Source organism: Panonychus citri, unplaced genomic scaffold (assembly GCF_014898815.1).
Source record: "Panonychus citri isolate SS breed McGregor unplaced genomic scaffold, ASM1489881v1 Contig00023, whole genome shotgun sequence".
NCBI lineage: Eukaryota > Metazoa > Arthropoda > Arachnida > Trombidiformes > Tetranychidae > Panonychus > Panonychus citri.
In genome coordinates, this window is record NW_026515428.1 from 273,802 (window position 1) to 295,321 (window position 21,520).

The 21,520-nt window shown below is 29.9% G+C and overlaps 2 protein-coding genes across 4 annotated transcripts in view; one reads left to right on the forward strand and one right to left on the reverse strand.

The window, feature by feature from the left end:
- Positions 1-370: 370 nt before the first annotated feature.
- LOC128395015 (protein Fe65 homolog) lies at positions 371-3,191 on the reverse strand. Of its 3 annotated transcripts, none has more exons than XM_053355421.1 (4): positions 2,975-3,191; positions 2,642-2,805; positions 2,157-2,519; positions 371-2,087 (listed from the first exon to the last, which is right to left on the reverse strand). In XM_053355421.1, exons 3-4 carry the CDS (start codon positions 2,453-2,455, stop codon positions 662-664), a joined length of 1,725 nt encoding a protein of 574 aa, XP_053211396.1. In that variant the 5' UTR covers positions 2,456-2,519; positions 2,642-2,805; positions 2,975-3,191; the 3' UTR covers positions 371-661. The 3 variants fall into 3 exon arrangements, with proteins under 3 accessions (XP_053211396.1, XP_053211379.1, XP_053211387.1); XM_053355404.1 differs by having other exon boundaries at positions 2,157-2,561; XM_053355412.1 differs by having other exon boundaries at positions 2,157-2,805.
- A 1,354-nt stretch (positions 3,192-4,545) lies between these two features.
- Positions 4,546-21,520, forward strand: part of LOC128394927 (putative uncharacterized protein DDB_G0289263) — a 37,346-nt gene continuing 20,371 nt past the window's right edge. The window contains exons 1-2 of the mRNA XM_053355308.1: positions 4,546-5,084; positions 5,168-5,213. Of these exons, the coding sequence (XP_053211283.1) occupies positions 5,031-5,084; positions 5,168-5,213 (100 nt within the window). The 5' untranslated portion in view covers positions 4,546-5,030. The remainder of the gene's footprint in view (positions 5,085-5,167; positions 5,214-21,520) is intronic.

Consider the following 21,520-nt stretch of genomic DNA (forward strand, 5'->3'; position numbering starts at 1 on the left):
AATTAAAATAATCAACACAATTAGTTGATTGATCAATGTAATAAGACAATAAATTTTAATTGTTATCACTTTATGATTATATTAGTTGCAAGTTTAATTTTAATCAATAAGAATTGATTAATTGTAAAGTGGAAAAGTTAATTGTAAAGATAATATAATGATCTTGATCAAATATTAGTTGATATGAAATAAAAATCAAACAATTTAAGTTTGATTACTCAAATTATCTCTAACAATTAAACTAATTGTTTACAAGATAAAAAAGTTATCATGGAAATAAAATATTCCCAACTAATCATCCGCTTAATTTAGTTGGTTAATTATTCTCGTTTGATTGAAACAGTTAATTGTTGTTACGCAATTGAAAAACTATTAATCATCATCAAGATTTAACAGTAATTAAATTTACAATAACAATGTAAATTTTGTTATTTTAATTGTGGTGAAAAGTGAATTAAGATCGAGGCCAATTGATTAGCAAATGATAAACACACTTTGATCTAATTAATTGATCATAAAAGGGCAAAGAGAGATCAAAACATTGGTGGGATTGATTAAGATCGAGAAGAAAATAATCAAAAACAATATTGATTAAATGTAATTGTTGACAAAAGAATCGATGATATTAATTGTTGATCATTATTTAAGTGGTTTTCTTGTTTCATCTTTTGTATAACAATTTGGAGAAGGTGTTAATTAATGTGTTTTTAATGGCACCCATTGATTGAGATGGTTTCAATGTCGATGATGAATTACCGTTTGGTGATTGTGATTTAGATTGTTGATTAACATTGTTGTAAATTGAATTGTTACATCGCTGTTTATGAGCATCTAAACACTTTTGGAATCTAAGTTTACATGCTGCTTCAATTGTCTTACAAAGAGCACCCGATGAGGGTTCGCATTCAAAACAATGAGCCTCAAATAGATTCTCATCAACTTGTAGGATGAAACCACAATTTTCAACGGTGTTTTTAGATATTCCAAGAAATGATAAATAGCGAACTCGACATTCGACTAATATTTTCCGATCGATTGTCGATTCAACGGTTATTGTGGAGGGAGAAATGTGAACAAGAGAAACAATTCCTCTTCCGGATTTCTCAACGCTATCTGATTCATCAGTGGCCTTTGGTTGTGGAGGATAAGCTCGATCAAGGTCGAAAATGATTCTTTCAATTGCTTCGTTCAGAATATCAACACCCATCGGCTTTGGAACTGGTGTTTTTCCTAAATATCGGGCAACAATTGTCTTCTTTGGCTCCTCGATTGGCGTTGGAAACTCTAAATATGGTGAATCCATTGGTGAACCAGTGTATTCATCGATTGATAAATGTGATGGTCGAATCGCTGCTTCTGAAGGTTCATCGTCCGTTTCTCCTTTCCTTTCAGTTGTTGTTGTTGTTGTCGATGATGATAATGATTGATGTGATTTAATCCTGATCATTTCCTCTTTTAAAAGATTAGCAATCTTTTGAGCTGAGTTTTCACCTTCGATCAAACTTTCACAATGGAAAACGTGACATTTTAATATCGGTGTTGTTGAAACGGGAGTTGGAGAACTGACCGGAGAGAGTGTCTCATTATACTCTTCTCGACCACCATAACAACCACTTTCTCCTTTTCCACCTCTTGCTCCATATCCTTCCGGATCTCTGGCAACATAGGCAAAATCATCGACATCATTTACACCCCAAACTCTTATATTTGCAATCGGTTGAATTGTTAACACTTTCGAGCTTGATGGATCAAGTAACTGTAAACAACTATTTGCTATTTTAAGGGTTAATTGTTTGGTATCCTCTTTACCCCAACATTTAACAGCATTTTCGGTTTGGGTTGAAAGTTCAAGGATACATCGTTTAATTGCTTTCGAACTGAGTTCAGGAGTTAAACAAGATTCATCAAATTCCATCCAACCTAATGAATGAACAGTAAAAACATCACCATCTCCTGGAAATTTATCATCTAATATTTTTCCATTTGAAATTTGTTCCCGTAACTGATCCAGTCCATCATCATCAAAGTAAAACAATGAGTCTCGTTTGGATAAACTGGTTGTAGGCACTTGCCTTTGAATGGTACCACTGTTGACAATTAGGAAGATCTAATTAGTTCAATTTCTAAGTAATTACATGTAAACTCCAATTTCTTACCTTGGTATATGCCAATAATATGGACCATTGTCATCTTCATGTTTCTCCCAACCTTCGGGTAGTTTAATCTGTTCATTACAATCATCAGTTAATTTGGTTGTCTCATCGATACCATCATCATCCTCAAGATCATCAGAATCAGTTTTAGGTTCAATTTTAGATGATTTAACTTTAGATCCCATCATGGCAGTAACAGAAAGGGAGGCATATAATTTACGGTAATTTGGATTCTCGTAATCACTAAAAGGAGCACTAGTTTCATCCTCTTCGGAATCACTTCTAGAAGATGATTCCATCATTCTTGTTTGGTAAATAAAAGGTCAACTTCAAATGGAACAATAGAGATGAAAGAGAACAAATTTTCTAAAAGAATATCAAGAAAGAGAGAGAAAGAGAAAGGAAAAACTGAGAGAGAAAAGTGTAAACACAAAGAAGGCCAATTAAGACAAAGGAAAATCGAAATTCACTTAGAATATATTACTAACAATAAATATTATTATCACGTAATCTTTTACAATTATTTCTTTGATTTAAATTGTTTCAATTGAGTTGAGAAACACTGTTTTAGTTGATTAAATTGGTTCGAACAATCATTTCTCTTGATATCTGTCAATTCTTGGCTTGATATGCATTGACCATAGGCGGTTACCTGGTGGAAGACACAAAAGAAGAACAAAGAAAACAAATGAAATGAATGAAAATAAACGATAAAACTGAGTGAGAATAAGACAACGACAATTATTTTTTAAATGTTTCGGTTAATTAAAACAAATTATCCGGAACAAAAAGTGATTACAATTAATTAAACACCAACTTACTTGTGGTAGACAGTTGAAAAAGCTCATTGGGTAACCTTGTCTCAATAATCTTCTTGCCTGATTTACAGAAACCTGAGCTTTACTTTCCATGGATTAGATCAATAGATTATCAATATAAAATTTCTTTAATTAATCAAACTACAATTAAATCACAAAATTAACTTGTATCATTAGACCAAAATAATAACAATTGAAATTCAAGAATTGAATCAATCTATTCATCGGTCACTTTTGGTGAGAATAGATTTTCATTTTTTAAGAACAACAGATGGCGCTGATGATCATCTCAATTTCGGTTAATTTTTTTTTTGATTTAATTGTTAATAGATTTTTGTTAAACTAATTGACTATCTGATTATGTTATCAAACTTGTGACTGCTTGAGGGAAGGTTGGATGTGATGAGCTTTCGAAATTTGTTATTGGGAATGAAATTTTGGAGGAAAAATACATTAGAAAAGTTTTGTTTCGAGTTGAAAGTTTCGACTTTTGTATGGACCGGAAATCCAGTCCATTTGGTTTTCCATTAAAATTCATGGGAAAAGATGAAAATAATTCATGAATTCGTGAATAAAATGAGAGATTCGTTCAATTGTCTTGTAGATTCATTGATTAGGAGCCGAAATTTTTGATCAAATGAACGATCAGACTTGTCAAAATCGATAATTAGTTCATTGAGTGTTTCTAATTGTCTCAATATCGCTAATTTAACAGCTTCAAATGTGTTAATTGATTCATTTATTTGTCGATTCAATCTTATCGGTGATAATCAACTTGATTTACGTTCATTTCCATGTGAAATTTATTGTTTTGAATGTTTTTTTCGTCAATGAGAACATAAACAAATGAGAACATAAACAAATGATTGACCTAATTTCCTGGAATCTGCTAATTAATAGGATTAAAAGATTATCTTAATCATCATTATTATCCACTTTTAAATCAATTTTCACGGTTACGCTTATATAATTTTTAATTAAGTGATTAATTTAATTTCTCAAACAATCAAGGTAACCAGTGAGAGGGAAAATTTCCAGTCAAAAGATTAAATTTAATTGTTGCAATTAGGTTAATTTTTGTTTTGTTGAATAACAGGAACAATTTAATTAAATGAACAAAAATTAAGAAAAATTATCTGCCATCTAGATTTAATTGTAACAATTAAATAAAAGTCAATTCGATGATCATAGATGACGACACTTTGATCTTTAATCAACAACAATCAATAACAAATTGTTTTAATTGTAATTAATACCAGTGAGAAAAAGAGATGAACTAACAACAATTAACTAATTTGACAACTGAAAAGTTTGAATCATCAAATTGTTTCGATCATCACAAAATCAATCAAATGGATTAGGGAGCAAAAAAAAAAGTTCTAATCGGTTCTAAACAACCAAGATGAAGAAAACAAAAGTTTAACAATCACGAATCAATTAGTTGGCCAGTTTCCCGTTCCAATGGTTGAGAGTAACTTTAATTGTTGAGTTTTCTCCTTCACAATTAAATCAATTCTAATTTCGGTTCTCAAAAAATTAACATTACAATAAGAATAACGGTTAACAGCGCCATCTGATTTTCTCTGTTAATTTTTATTTCTTGTCGATTTTATTTTCCTTCAGTGTAACTTTAACCTTCACAAGGAGCACATTGTGGATCAAGTAATTCCCTTCAATGTGAATTAATTGTCACAATTAAACCAATTTTCCTAATCTGACTTGATATTTGCCTAATTAGTTTGCTCAAAGGATTAAAATCAACATTGACAGTAATCAAATTTTAATTGTGTCCATGTGATTTTATATAAATACTATTTGTATTAACCATTTGGGATTTAAATTGTATCTTCAACAAGCAACTGACCTAAGGTCAATTAATTTGACAAAAAAACTAATACATAACCATCATCATAATGTTTACTCATCATTAACTGTTAATTATCAACAATTAGCTGAAAAATTAAAGTGTTTATTGATAATCTTGTGTGTGTGTGTGTGTATTTATTAATTGTTGTTAATTTTTAATTGTTACAATCAATTATATCACTGAAAAAAAATTATGGATCCAAAGATTGTCATTGAAGGTGATCTTAAATTTAGAGGAACTCGTAAGGTAATTAATCAAAAGAAGCTTTTAATTGTTGAATCAAATTAATTAATTTTCCCTTCTCTCCTTAATTGTTATAATACAAACAGTGGAGACCTCGATGGGCAATTGTAACCAGATTATCACCAGTTGCAGGTAAGTTGATTTGATTACAATTAAAATCCTCTGATTACCTTGACACACGCAATCAAATGAGAAAACTGATTAATTGTTACATGAACAACAATCAACTAACCAGTTTCAACAAACAATCAACAGTTAAACAACAACAACAACAATCAAACCAAATCGCAATCAATTGTCTTCAAATTGTAGCAACCAAATTAAATCAATGAACCATAAATTTGCAAATCTCATTTGTTTCATTTCATCAACAAAAAAAGGATCAAAATAAATTGATGATGAGGATCAAATTGAAGATGCTCATCCTCCTCATCCTCATCCTCATCCTCATCTTTTGTTTATCTTTCAACAAGCCTGATAAACTAACATGAAGAGGATGAAGATGATGAAGACTAACCTTTTATCTGGTTAATAAAGTAACATAACTCAACTGGATTACCTTTTTTTTGATAATCCTGATTGATATTAAACTCGTGATTAAATTGATTACATCCTCATCCTAATGATCAGTTATTAATAATTGTTAATCAATCTCTCTCCTTTTTAATAATAATAAACTTCAACCAAAATCCTGATCAACCTTTAATCTGTTGATTACAGTAACAAGAAAACTAACAATTAACTCATCCAATCAACTAAAATTTTGATTGTTTATGATTAACTATTCATGTACATAATATGCATTTTATTATCAATACAATTTATTTGATCTTGAGCTACAATTTAAATGTCACATTATTTGATAACTAAAATGTCATTTAAATTGATTATCAATTATTATCAGAATCATTTGATTGTGATAATCCCACAGAGTGATAATATAATTATCCCGTCAAATTAAATTCCCAATTGATTGAAATTTTTCATCCTCATCGACAATTATGATTATGTATCAAAATTTATTTGATTACAACAGATTAACATTCAGTTGGTACAATTGTTCATCTGTCAATTCAATCAAACAATTGAATCAATGTAAATATCTTACATGATGATGGTTCTTATGGTTGACAGAATTTTAAATTATATTATCAATTTTTTTCTCTTCTCCTTTACTGTTACATTGTTATTCAATTGACAAGTTACATAGACACACGTACAAAAAGCATCCTCATCTTTATCTCCATCAGAACAATCAAATTTAACGATCGATACGAATTATTACTTTTCTCTTGTTTTTTCATTTTGATGACTTTTCTTTTTGGCGCCTTTTTCATTTCAAACCTTTTCCATTCTCACATATGCATTTATCTTCCATTGTAATGTCTATCATCATTATCTTCTCTCTCTCTCTTTGTTATACTTTCTATCCAATAGCTTTTTCCTTGTTCCTTCAAGGCATCTTCATATTTTCTCATCTTAATTTTTTATTCGATGATTTTTTACCATTTCCATCATCATCTTCATCTCTCTCTCTCTCTCTTTACATTATCATCTATCGATTAATATTCGCCTCATCTTCCAATATGATTTCCAACTCTTGTTTCCCACTGACCTTGTTCATTCTACCACCAAGAGCATCCTCATCACCGATGAACAACATTTCACTTTTCTTGTCATTTCTCTCTCTCTTTTAGCTTATCATCTTCAGCATCTTCTTTTTTCTCATCACTTATTGTACTTTCCAATGTTTCCATTACATTCTGAGTTATCTTTTCATCTCTCAGATTCACTCAGAACTTGTATTCAGATTAAAAGTTTTTTCCCTTTCCTTTTAACACAAAATGATCTTCACACTTTTAACATACATATATAAATGTGTTCATCTTTAACATCTCAGAATCATCAAGATGATAATCTCACTCCCATGTGATCAATCTGATGAATTCCTAAACAAAATCTTACATAAAAAATTAGACAAAAAGATGAAAATTTCAAATTCTCAGTCGAAAATTTACCTCTTACCCAGCAAACAGAGAGACAGAGATGATGAAGATAATAATGACGATGATAAATGTAAATAATCGATACACAGACATCATCCTCATTCTCATCCTTATCCCCATCTTATTCATGATATTATCACTTTTATTTATCTATGCAAAGAAGTGGAAGAGAGAGAGAGGAAAAAATGTTCCAATGATAAACAAACCTATGGAAAAACATATCCATTTATATTGACTATCTAATAATACCATGGGAATCAATCCAGTCGCTTGTAATATATTTTCATCATGTTAATGTTTGTATCATTTACTATTAGTACATATATAATATTTTACCTCTGGAAGTAAAAAAAATCTCTCTCTCTCCTCACAATCAAAATCAGAATCTAGATTAGTTTTGTATATTAGACAATCAAATGTGTGTGTCTACATGTAATATTTGATTTCTATCTTAACCATTGATCAAAATCCCATAGAAATCATGAAGTAATCACTGTTTAAATACTGATCAACAATGCGATCAACTTGATTACAGTTTAATATTTGATCATTTCCTTATCCACCTCACCCTCCACCCGCTCTTGAACCCCACTCCCCACCTTCATCATCTTTATATCCCTGGAGTACATTTGATTAGCATGATAATTTGTGTATCCAAATGAAATTGATAATATCCTTATTATTATTAATCTTGATAGTAGTAAATTAAGTTCAATTAAAAATCCATCAATTATAATTTGTTATCAAATTTTAATGGTTACATATTTGTAATACTAATAATAACCTCTCCCTCCCTCTGACTCTCTCTCTCTCTCTCATTTACTTTAAATTGTTACAGTTAATCATTGATTACAATCAGTTTAGATTACAATTGATGTTGAGATGGTAAATTATTAACCTTTGATTTGTTTCTCACCTTTTTTTGCCTCCTCTCACCATGACTTTAACCTCTAATTACTCCCTAAAGGTCAATTGCCGTTTCTCATGAAATGGGTCACTTGAGGCCGTTGAGTTCATCATGATGGTTAAAATGATCCTCATCTTTTTTTAGTCTCAATTTGTTTACATGGGAAATTAGATTATCTTTACCTGGTCCATTTGTCGATCAGCTTTTTGACAAAAAACATATTTTTCCATCATCATCATTAAATTGTTAATCCAAATGCATTAGCACTGAATTAACGGTTAAACTGTTGATTTATCTTTGTCTTTGATTGTTAATGGTCAGTCTTACATTTTGCTAGTCTCCATTTGATTGTCCATGTTGATGGATTGATATTGAATCATCATGAAAACTGAACCTTTTTATTTTTTTCTTACTCTTTCTCATGTAAAGGTGAATTCATTGTGTCCACTTTTTTTCTTGATTCTTGAGGATAGTAAAAGGATGAGGATGAAATTGATAGAAAAGTTTTATTTGGAACTCTCTCTCTCTCTCTCTCGAATTTTTTTATTTGTATTCTAAAGCTTTTATTTCATCGAGTTATTTTATATTCCACCTTGAAACTCCCTGAATCTCATGATTGAACTGAATAGTAAACAAATAAAGTAATAAAAAGATACACATTGAAAGATCTCTCTCTCTCTCTCTCTCTCTCTCTCTCTCTCTCTCTTACCTTCTTACCTTTTTGGATCTCAAAGCTTTTTATATTCTGATCCAGATTAAGGATTCTTATCGTTCAGTAATCTTGTCCACTTGTGAATAGAAATCCCTTCTGAGGATAAAATGAAAGGTGATGGGAGAGAGAGAGAGGAATCGGGATGATAATAAAAGTGAAAAAAAAGTCTTTCTTTTTTATCATCATCTTTTCATCTTCATCCTTTATTTTTTTATGTATGTGTTTGTGTATGTAGCCTTTTGTATTCAGTTGAATGAGTATATGAGCTTAAATTGTTGGCTTGTTGAAGGATGATGAAGATGAAGATGATGAATATAATGATAACAAGAAGGTATTTTCAAGATGATGATGAAAAGATAAATATCATCTTTCCAGTGTGATCATGGAAAAATATTGAAAAGATTATGAAAAGATGATGATGAAGATAATCATCAAGATTAACTTGTGATAATTAAGTTGGATTCTATTGGCTAGTTTGTGGTCATCATCATGAATGATTACCACTCCCATGGAATCATTTTGATTAAGAGAGAGAGGAGAAATTTCAAAACTTTTCATCACTTATTTAAATTTATCTCCATCAATTTAAATTACAATTAATGTTGACAATTATCATGATCATAGTCACTGAATATTGTTTATCATTCATTGTCATCATGAAATCAGTGTCACAGTAAATTTCAAGTTTTCATGTAACTTAAATCTCAATTAAAGGTTGATTATTATATTCATGAATTAATGAGAATCAAACTTTTGACAATAATAATATTAAACTTGATGGTAATGATATTATCCAGTTAAAATGGACAAAAGTTTCACATTGATTCTGAATTATGAAATCACTATTTTATCATGATGATTATTATTTTCTCCCATGACTTGAATACAAATGATACTCATGATAATATTGATAACATGATGATAACCTTATTTTTAGCTACAATTTGTATCCACCATTCATCCCACTCTCAGTTTTGCTCCAATGGCAGAGAGAGAGAGAGAGAGAGAGAGAGAGAGAAAAGTTCAGTTCTGTCCAGTGATCAACATGATGATCCCTGGACCTGACCAACTCCCATAGGTCAATGATTCGTGTCATGTTTTTACATTTTTTTTCACTCCCACTCTTTGATTTTTATCTTATCATAATCATCATGATAATTATGATTAAATCCATGAAAACATATCTTCAGAATTGGAATGAAATTGAAATTATTTCAATCTTTGGATTAAAAATTTTTCTTTTATCTCCATTGAAACTGATTAATTCATCTGAACATTTTGAACTTAGAGAGGGAAAAAGTTTTCTCATTTTCACTTCTCAGGTTGATGATAATGATTTTTTAAATTCTGTGAAAACCCACCGGTGGGAGAAAAAATTTCATAATATTATTAATGATTTTGATAATAAATTGTAAGGTGGAAACTTTTACCGCCGCCCTTACAACAAAAGCCATTGACTTCATACACTTTTCCCCATCTCTACCACTCTCTCAATGTTATTATCATGATGGTGGAAATGAAATTTCATGAAAATTGTTCACCAATAAGCAACTAAATTAATATTATCAGAATCAGACAAATATAATAATAATAATTCATGATGAAAATAAATATTATTTATCTTCTTCTTCTTCTTCCTCCTTTATCATCCTCATCCATTCAATTCTGATTCTGATATTATTCAATCTTAATCTTCATGAAATTCATCCCCTTTTTTCATCATTCTTCATCTTTTTCCCTGTTCTCCCACCCTGACAGTTTATCCACCTCACTTTCTAACGGTAAATTTTACTTTTCGATTCTTTTTATTTTGCTAATTCAAATTTCATATGAATTACATAAACATTATTCTTATCATTTGGTTCTGACTTGGAGTATTATTATGATTACCATGTAATATGGTGATAACATTGAATAACTAACAATTTACATGAAGAAGAGGAAGAAATTTAATCTAAATCGGATTAACTCATGTTCAATGATTAAAGTGGTTGGAAACTTTTTGTTAGGATTAAGTTTTCTCTTCCTGTTGTAATATAACAATCAGATGGAAATATTTATCAATCAATAAGATGAATTAATTGTTAACTGTTTGATTGTTTTTTGTTCCAGTGGATGATATTAATTTCAATTACTTTGTGATCCAAATTTGCTTGAGGCTCGATTTCATTTCCAATTGTGTAACAATTAACTGTCAACATGATGATCGTTGATAAATTTATATACTTAACCAATTGGTGTATCTTTAAGTAAACAGATGATTTGTTTTGATAGTTATTATTACAATTGAATTGAATTGAGTGTATGTGTATCTTGATTGAAACGATTGCATGATTTTTCATCCCATTTCCGGATATAACTGTAAATTCATTGTTATTGTCAGTTAATTTAAAATTCAATCTAAGTTATTTACTGTTAACTTTTAAGCTATTTTTGCTCTCTCTCTCTCTCACTTACTCACTCTATCTATTTGTATTTGCAATCATGCGATTGCATTTTACCATAAATAGCAAAAGCTTATGATGAACATTAATCTATTGCATTTTCAGTTTCATGATGAAAAACTTATATAATATGCAAAAGTAGGAGGAGATTTTCCTGTAATTGTAAAGCTGAACTTTTTTTCATTGCAATAACAATAACAACAATACTGATGATGATGATGATGATAATGATGATAACAATAAATCTATCAACAGCATTCATTTTAATTTATCATGCAAAGAAGATGAAAAAAACCTGGTTGGCTTTGAGTCTTCAAAGTGTAAACCAAAACAAACTGTTCCAACATCATCTAAGCATCCTCATCCTTTTTTTGTGTATCCTGTAAGTGAGTTCATAGTTTTCATCTCTCTCTCTCTCTCTCTCTCTCTCTCTCTCTCTCTCTCTCTCTGCCCTTTCTTTTTGTGTTATTGCAAGTGTAGTGAGATGATAAGATGAGGATGATTATTGTCTTCGAGATTTTTTTTATTCTTGTTCTTATGCTACTCTGTTAACTGAATTTGAGGTTTCAGTTAATTTAATCAAAGTGACATGAAGATTCTGGGACAGAGTGAGAAGAGAAAGATTCTGAATTGAATAATAATATACCCAAGAATCAGAATTTTATCTTCTTTTCTCCTTGATGAAGAAAAAGGGAGAAAGAAAAAATCTTATTATCAACCAAACGTTTCTCATTAAAAGTGAATCTAATCTTTTCAAGCGAAACTTTTAGATACAAAGTTTATCATCTTCTAGTAACTTTTTGTGTCTGTCTTCAGATTTTTTTTCACTCTTCCTTTTCCTCTTCCTCATCATGATCCTTTCCATGATTCAGTCAATTTGTTATAACAAGTGAGTGAGATTGGGATGATGATGATAAGTGTTCAAGAAATGATAACGTTTTTTAAGCTACATTGAAAAAAAAAGTTATCCTTTTGTGTTGGTATACAAAAGATTTACACTTTTTCTTATAGCAAAAGTTGGATGATAAGTTGATGATGATGATGATGATGATTAACACAAGAGATGTGAGATATTGTGACTAAGGGTAAGGGGATGAAGATGATGCTAAGAGGATTTTTCATCCAGTTATTATGTGCGTGGTGCAGGATGATGAGGATGATGATGATGTGAGGGATGAAGATGCTGGTCGACATCTTTTTTTTTGGGTTTTTAATAACATTGTATTTGTGTCTATTGATGCGATATCTTTTTCTTGCTCAACAAAATGCTTGTGATTAACAAAACCATCAACATTATATGATTACAAAAGGAAAGATAATCATCATCATCCTCATCCTAATCAATGGTGATGATGATGATGATCTGAGTGCACGCGATGTTAGTACATTTCATCATCATAATCATCACCAATGGGTCAATAATATACAACTTACATGCATGTGTATGTTTTGAGTTAATCTGAAGACAAAGTGTAAATGTTAATTTGATTGTAATCATTAAATTAAAAGGTTATCTCATCATATGAATTGGTTAATTTTTTGTTATTCAAATTACTAAGAAATGAATCATATTGCATGACATATATATCGATGATGATATTGCAAATTTTGTCTTAAATTGCATTAGAAAATAACTGTATCATCTTAATCATCATCATGTTGATTAAGCTAATTTTTTTTCTAGGTTAATTTAAGTGATATTTTTAATAATAACAGAATCAGTGATACACCAAATGATTATGATGAAGATGATACAAAGCCCTTGACTGTCACTCTCAGGGCTTTTTCTTGAGGCTCTTGGGGAGGGAAAAATATGAAAGAGAGAGAGAGAGAGAGTAATATTATCTCGGCCAGGTACTAAAACTGGTTTAGTACCTGGCCAGATCACCTTGTCTTCCCCAACAATGTTTTCCCTTTCTCTCTCTTCATCTTTTCTCTCCGCCATTTTGACGGCACTTGAGTTGGCACCTTTAAGGTGCTCAATTCATACAAATTCTGTTAATTGTATTTCATTTAATTGGTGATTGTGGTTACTATTAAACTGATTAATTATAAATAATCATAAAAATGTTAATCACTTATACTGTTTGATTGTAGTGAGTTTAGTTTTGTGAAACAATATTGGTTATTTATACTTTAATGCTCGGTGTTGGATCAACAGTGGAAAGTTGTATTACATGGTGACCCGGACGTGATATTGATTTCTTTTACCTTTGTTTTGCTAGTTTTCTCGTTTAATTTGTACAATACACTTATTGAACAATCAATAATTTTTCAGTGATTATTTAGATACGACTTTCGACTTAGTTTTTTCTCCCTCACTCGTTAGAATTAGTCTTTCAGTTTATTTTCTATCACCTTACAATTGTTTTATTACAAATTAAAACTTTTTCATTTAGATTCATCGGTTTATAAAAAAAGTCCTTATATATATTTTTTTCAATTTGAATAACCTATTAAGCGGAAAAATTCAAACAATAAATTCTATTAAACTCAGACGATTTTAAAAAACGGTTCTTTGTTTGTTAAAATCGATTCTAGCAAACAGTATAACCAGTAAAACAAGTTTGAACTAAAAGTTTTCCGAGTTCAAAGTAAGTGAGTATGTATTAATTTTCTGATAAAAATTTACTTGATGAAAGAAAATAGCTATTAGGTTTAGCTGTATGAACTCCATCTTCTTGTTAAACCAGTTTCGTTTTAGCACAATTTTTGGTTAGCAACAATTATCCCTGATTATTTGCCTTTTCAATTTGTGGCAAAAGAAAACTTATTTTTTCATCGAAACGATTGTGCTTTGTTTGTCTCATTGATGTTTAATTTTATCGAACCGATTGAGTAACTTGGTTATTAGTTACAATTGTGTTTCATTGGTCTTCGTGGTGATTAATTTGTCGAAACAATTTAGTAACTTAGTTATTAGTTACTATTGTTCTTGATTTGTCTTCTTGGTGATAATGTTATCGAAACGATTGAGTAACTTAGTTATTAGTTACTATTGTGCTTCGTTTGGCTCAACATTTGGTTAATTTCGAGTGCTAATTTATTTATAAATTATCATCTTCGTCATTTGGTGAATTTCGTCTAAAATCTGGTTTAAATTCGATTGATAATTTAGTTATTAATTATCATCTTCGTTAATTGATAATTTACGTTCAACATTTGGTTAAAAGTTGATCTGGTAGACTAGTTATTGTTTATCATTTCGTTCAACATTTTGTTAACTCTTTGGATAATTTAGTTATGAACTATCACCTTCGTCATTCGGTCAACTTTGTTTGAAATTTGATTGGTAAATAGTTATTGTTTATCACTTTCGTCATTTGGTCAATTCGTTTAAAATTTGATTGGTAAACTAGTTATTATCCTTTCGTCATTTAGTCAACTTCGTTTTAAAATTTGATTGGTAAACTAGTTATTGTTTATCTTTCGTCATTTAGGTCAACTTCATTTAAATTCGTTTGATAAATTAGTTATTATTTATCATTGTTTTTCTACATTGATTCGATTGTCCTTGTCCCAGAATCTGTAGAAACTTTAATTCTTTTAGTTAATTGGGTTAACCGTTCGTTTCAAGATTTGTTGGTTCATTTGGTTTTGGATTTAATAGTCAATTTTGTTTGAAAAATTTATTTATAGCATAAAATTTGTATTTGATCCTTTAGGTAATCTAGTTATTGATTATCATTTAGTTATTTATTATTTTATAATTTGTTGTTCAATTCTTTGATTCGATTGTCCGTTGTTCCAGAATCTTTGAAACTTTTGTCTTTTTGGTTAATTGAGTTAGCCGTTCGTTTCAAGATTGCTGGTTCGTTTGTTTTGGATTCAATAGTCAGTATACTTAGAACAGAAGATTCATAATTATGACGAGCCGATATCTCGATGATACTTTGTTAAACAATATTAAAAACTTTGATGGAAATAATGCTGATGTCTATGATTGGCTTGACGATTTTGAACAAATAACTGAAGCTGCTGGTTTAAACAATATTGATAAATTAAGACGATTACCTGTTTATTTAGTTGGTCCTGCTAAAGATTGGTATGCTGGTAGTATAAGAAGTAAACCTGTTGATCAACGACCAGCTACTTTCAATGATTTGAAAGCTAAATTACTCGCCGCTTTCAAACAACCTTCGTTACACCAAGACGAATTACGCTCGAAAATTGAAAATAAAAAGCAACAAGAAGGTCAAGATGTTATATCTTATTTCTTTGAAATGGTTGGCCTGTGTGCTAAACTTGATCCAAATATGGATCTCGATGATAAAATAAGATATATTAAAAATGGATTCCTCCCTGGTATTTTAAATTATATCGCTTTGGTAAAGGTTAATTCAATGGACGAATTCAAGGATTATGCCGTGGAAGCTGAATATTATTATCTTGAAAACAAATTTAATCAATAATTAATCAACTCGGTGATTGGGTTTGGTGTTGGGTAATTTCATTTATTAACCTTTTGAATTTATTATTATACTGGAATTGAACAATCTAACTGCAACCTTCGATATGGAAATTCTACTGAGTCATTAGAATAATTGTATAAAAAAGGACTTTACGAGGATGGCGTCAGGATGATGTAATAACAACTGACCGGTACTAAAACTGGTTTAGTACCTATTGAATCCTATCTTCAACAATGTTTTCCCTTTCTCTCTTCATCTTTCTCTCCGCCATTTTGACAGCATTGAGTTTGGCACCTTTAAGGTGCTCAATTCATCTAAATTCTATTAATGTATTTCATTTAATTGGTGATTGTGGTTACTATTAAACTGATTAATTATAAATAATCATAAAATGTTAATCACTTATACTGTTTGATTGTAGTGAGTTTAGTTTTGTGAAACAATATTGGTTATTTATACTTTAATGCTCGGTGTTGGATCAACAGTGGAAAGTTGTATTACAAGGAGAGAGAGAGAGTAGATGAAGGGAAGACTAAATTCAGGGAGTGGATATTTTATTCAAGGAAATCAATGGACCCAAAATCATGAATGTACATTAACCATGTAACCAAATTAACCGTTACCATAGAAATTGAAATGATATTGGAAATTAGGTATCGTCCCATTATCATCTTTGTATCTTCCTCCTCTCTCTCTCTCTCAATGTCCTCTTCCTCCTCCTCTCCCTAAGCTTTAAATCATCATCATTATCATCATTATGATGATTACTGTTATTGTTGTATCAGCATGGGTCCAATTTGATGATCAAGTTACTCATATTAATGATAATGATAATTTAACATTGGTACAAGTTTATCATTGGCCATTATTTCAAAGTGTATGACCTTCAATCCTCATGTTAATTTAGTAACCATGATGATGATTATCATCACCATCATCATAATTGTCATCTTCATCTAATGCCCTTACGGCTTGAAATACTTAACCTTAAGGCCATTTTTCCCTCTCTGTCCCTCTCCCGAAACTCATATTTCAATTCATATGTAAAAATTTTCCTCTCTATTTGTGAATTTAGTTTGATCTACTTTTTTTTCATCCCTACAACTCATTATTACATTGGATTAACAATTAGATTTGATTGCTGATTCTTTTTGCTTATGGTTCATCTTGAATTTCACTGGAAACAATCAGTTAATTGTTGTTACTTGAAATGATTAACGTTGTGATCAAATTTCATAGTGAAAATTTCAACATGATCACTCATATGATAACTGAACCATGGTAATCTCATGAAGGGAATTCAAATTTAAAATGAAATATTCACAGAATGAAATTCATATCATGAGTTTTGTATCAGATTATCATGAGATTTTTTCATCGCCCTCCATGAAAAGTTTCAATATCAAAATGATTAACTTAAATTGTATTATATCAATCGAGTCAAATTTGTGCTCAATGATAATCAATTTTCATGATTAAATGTGACTTCATAAGATAATTAGTTTTCACTTGTAAACATGAACTTTCATAATCAACTTTCACCATGATAATCATTCAGATTCATTATGATTTTGTATAAGAATTTTTTCCTCTCTCATTTGTAAAGAAGAAGATGAAAAAAAATGTAATATAACATAAATAATATGAAACTTATGATGAGAGATTACATTTCATGAAGAATCAATTGAGAATCATGAAATCCAACATCATCATCATCACCACCTCATCATCTTCATCATGCTCATTCTGATAATGAAAAAAACCCTAACGTAACAATTAAGCTTTACGATAACAAGATTATTATTAAGAAGAGGAAATTTAGTAAAGTAAGTAAAGTTATTAGATGATGATGATGATGATGCTTATGATGATAATCATGATGAAAGTTTTACTCCATGAAGGAAAACACCCTCTTGTTCAGGAATCAATATGAATTTAATCATAACCAGAATTTTCTGTGTTCATTTTTTTCCCTTCATCCAGAGAAAGAAATACTTTGAGTTAGGTTAAGATAAACATCCACCATGAGATGAAAGTTCATCCGAGTTTCAATATTTCATTTCAATTGGAACTCTTGATTTTTTCATCTTTCTCATCATCCACTTCTCACCATCATCTTCACCTAATCTTTCATCATGTTTACTTTTTCATTTGATTGATCATATGAACTAAATGTAATGCAAATTACATGATATTCATGATAAACTCTCTGAAATCTGAACAAGAAATTTTGTATTTTTTTCCACTTTCATTGTAATATTATTTTTCTCCCTCATCACTTTCTCATCCCTCTGAATCCATCATCATCATCATCATCATCACCATCTCCATGAATTGTTTCACCATAAAGATGTTCCAATAACCTCTTTCAATGAATTTTCTCCCTGAAAAAAGTTCTGAGAGTTAAGTATCCATGAAACTTTGATAAAATAGGAAAACGAAAAAATTGAAATATTATCAATTGTTTATCGCTATTTAAATTACTTATGATTTAACGATCGTTGAGTTAATTGTTGCTCATCATGATTACAATCACAACTTAACACCATGATTAACATTGCTGATTAATATTCATTTGTTAATTTATATTCAAACTCTATTTTTATATTTATCGTTAATCTAATCAACTGTTAACCTAATTAACAGTAGCAGTTAATTGATTCTCATATTAGATTAACTAGATTAATTGCTCTACAATTACAATATTGTATTCAATTAATTCATTCATTTTCTCTGAACTCAAACTTCATGATTATGGATGAAAAAAAAATGAATACAAATATGAATCGAAATCTCGTCTTTTTTTGAATCAAAATTGTTCCATTATCATGAAAACTTTCCGATGAATCTTTCTCATGATAATATCATCATGTATTCATATTTATTCAAACATTTTGTCAACTTTTTTTTGTCATTTGCAAAAAAGGAAAAGTTAAATTTAATATATCACATTGTTGGAAAATTGCAACAATGTTGATGATAAACATTTGATAGTATTCATTATAACGGTAAATGTGGCTGAGTTTCGGTGGGAGAAAGTGATGAGGATGGAGAAGGTAAAATTTGATTCTAACAAAAATATTTTTTATCCTTTTGGTGGTTCTGTTGATTTGGAGAAATGTTAATTCTAGTTGAAAATCATTTCTATCTCTTGGTGAGATTATTTCAATTACCTTTCAGGGAAAATGAATGGAAAAAGTAATATTATTAATCGTTATCCAGAATTCTGATGAATTAATTTGACGATTATTTATCAGTCAGGGTGGAAATCAAGTCGGAACAGGAAGAGATGATTTCTCTTCTTCCTAATGGAAACTATCAATGAGTTATTATCTCATGATGATTATTTGGATAACCATTAGGAATTTAGATGAACTTTTCGAGTTGGAATCAGAATTTCTCTCTCTCTCTCTCTCTCTTTCTATCCAATGGTTGAATCTTATCCTCTTAATCTGTTCCAGTTCTTGATGATAATAATAATCTTTGTTTCTCCGTTTTATCTTCATTTGATCATCTTAATCCTTTTTGTACCTTAAACATCATGTTAATCTTATTCCGGTTTTCATGATGTCTCACTATTGAAAAGGCTTCTTGAACCCCCTGAAGCTTTAATCATGCTGATCATGTATTCAATTAGCTAATCATTTACGGGAATGATTATGATTAAAACTCATGTAAATGATTAAGTTGAAATAATAATAATAATAATAATGATACTGATGATCAATCATTTTGATGATGATAATGATGAAAAGTTTGTATATTCATGATAATTGGGATTCTGATGTGTAATCATTACCGTTTTCATGGGATTTTGCATGATAAGTAACATGAAATTTCAGAAAAATAAAGAAGAAGAAAAAAACTCTCAACTTTAACAACACCTTTGGGTTTTTAGTTATCATCTTATTTTTCATCATCATCATGACTCTGATGATCGTCTCTCATGAAGATCGTTCATAAAGTTCATGAATGAAATGTAACCTGTTATATGACCTAAGTGATGGATGAGGTTGATTTTTTGTTCTTTGTGAAAGCAAAAAAAAAGTTCAGAAGCTCAGAAGAGTTGATAATAATAGTAACAAGTAACATGGTGATGAAATCATCATGAAAATTGAGCCTAATAACATAATCGTCACAAATGAACATGTAATTTCAATTCGAGGGATTCAATTGCAATGAACACTGATGATTATTATTAATATACCATCATGATGATATTCAGGGAATTCACAGTATATAAATTACTGTGAATATCTGAATGTTCAGTATTGTTATGATTCTTTGAACACTTTACATTATATTGTCTGAATTTTTTTGCTGAAATTTGGAAATTGTTCAACTCATGGTGATAATGATGATACAATTGAATGAATGAGTAACAACAAAACAAAAAGCTCTGAACTAAATTGAACTTTTACCGTGATAAATATTAACATGAAAACGTGTGTATCATGTAACCTATTAACCCTGATAAGTTATTTTACATTCTGAAACTTATCATGCTCATTATCATCTACTTTTAGCTCGTTTGTGTTCACTAATCTACTAAATGAACCATAAGCTACATGATAATCGTTGGAATGAATCAATCTGAACTTGACTCTCTCTCTCTCTCTCTCTCTTTCTCCCTTTTGGCGTATAAATGTTGAAATTTTTTTTATATTCAGGTTAAAACTCATGGGGGTTAATGCTGAGTGGAAGGTGAAAGAAGAGGGTGGGAGTTTGTCCTTTCAACTGGAACAATGAATGTTACATGATAATTTTTTCGGGATCTGAATCAGAAATCAGAATGTTGAATATGAAGAGCGAAAGAAAAAGTGAAAGTTCTGATTCCCTTTCCATGAACTTTTTTCTCATCTTCTTTTCGGAATTTATCATTTTCCATTTCTTTATTGATAGAAGTCTAAGAGAGAGAGAGAGAGAGAGAGAGAGAGAGAGAGAGACGTTTGATCGAGAAAAAATATGTTCTATTCCCTGAGAGACATGATGATGATTCGCTGATTCTTGATTATTAAAAGTTCTGAACTTTTCGATAATTCTGTGAATTCTCTGGTTAAGTGATTCAGTTCTTAAGAGATACAAGAAGAAACTTGATAATAACAAGGATCAACTCTTTCCAATTTATTTCCTTACTCTATGAATACATCATGTATGTTGGTGGAATGAAGCTGAGTCGACAGAATAAAAATTCTGATAAATAATCATCTCGATTCATTGGTTATCATAATAACGATAACATGAAATATTAAACAAACAATTGATCAGAAAACTTTAACATAGACTTTAAATATTAAACAATCGTCATGAGTTATCATGAATTTGTTTTTCTCTCCTCAATCAATTCAGAACTTTTATTTTCGAATCTATTATTATTATTATTATTATCTTATTCGATGTATATTTTAATCTACTAGAAAAAAAGAAGAGAAAAAAACATAAACTATCAAATTTCGATCGAAAAAGAAAGAAGATAAATTTTATCGAACTTGAACTTGAGATCATTTAGAACTTTTCTTCCTCCCGATATTCTGAAAGTTCAATTAAGTTTTTTTTTCTTCTCTACTTTTCGCTTGATGATCATTCTCATTTCTCATTATCATCTTCATTTGTTATCATCTAACTGAACTGAGAACAGAACTTTTTTTCCTCCAAACCCTCAACACTTAATGATCCTCATGTATTAAGATGATGATGAAAAGATTGTCTAACTAATTATTATCTTCATCATTTATTATGATGAAAAGTAATAAAATCTTATCATCATTACCATTGATTATCATTGGATTGAAAATAATATTGGAAACCAAGATAATCATGAAATGATTACAAATTTTTGCAGCTCGGAAAATATTAACAATCAACTTTTATTACCAGTGGATTCCCATGAATCTCAAATTGAAATACCAAAATTTCATGATTCTCATGATTAACTCTGAATCTGGAGAAAGTAATTTA

Bases quoted from the DNA above. Each gene is read 5' to 3' on its own strand.
- LOC128395015 (XM_053355421.1), bottom strand. From the start codon at position 2,455: ATGATGGAATCATCTTCTAGAAGTGATTCCGAAGAGGATGAAACTAGT. The intron at 2,088-2,156 runs GTAAGAAATTGG...AATTGTCAACAG, and splicing joins TATTATTGGCATATACCAAG to TGGTACCATTCAAAGGCAAG.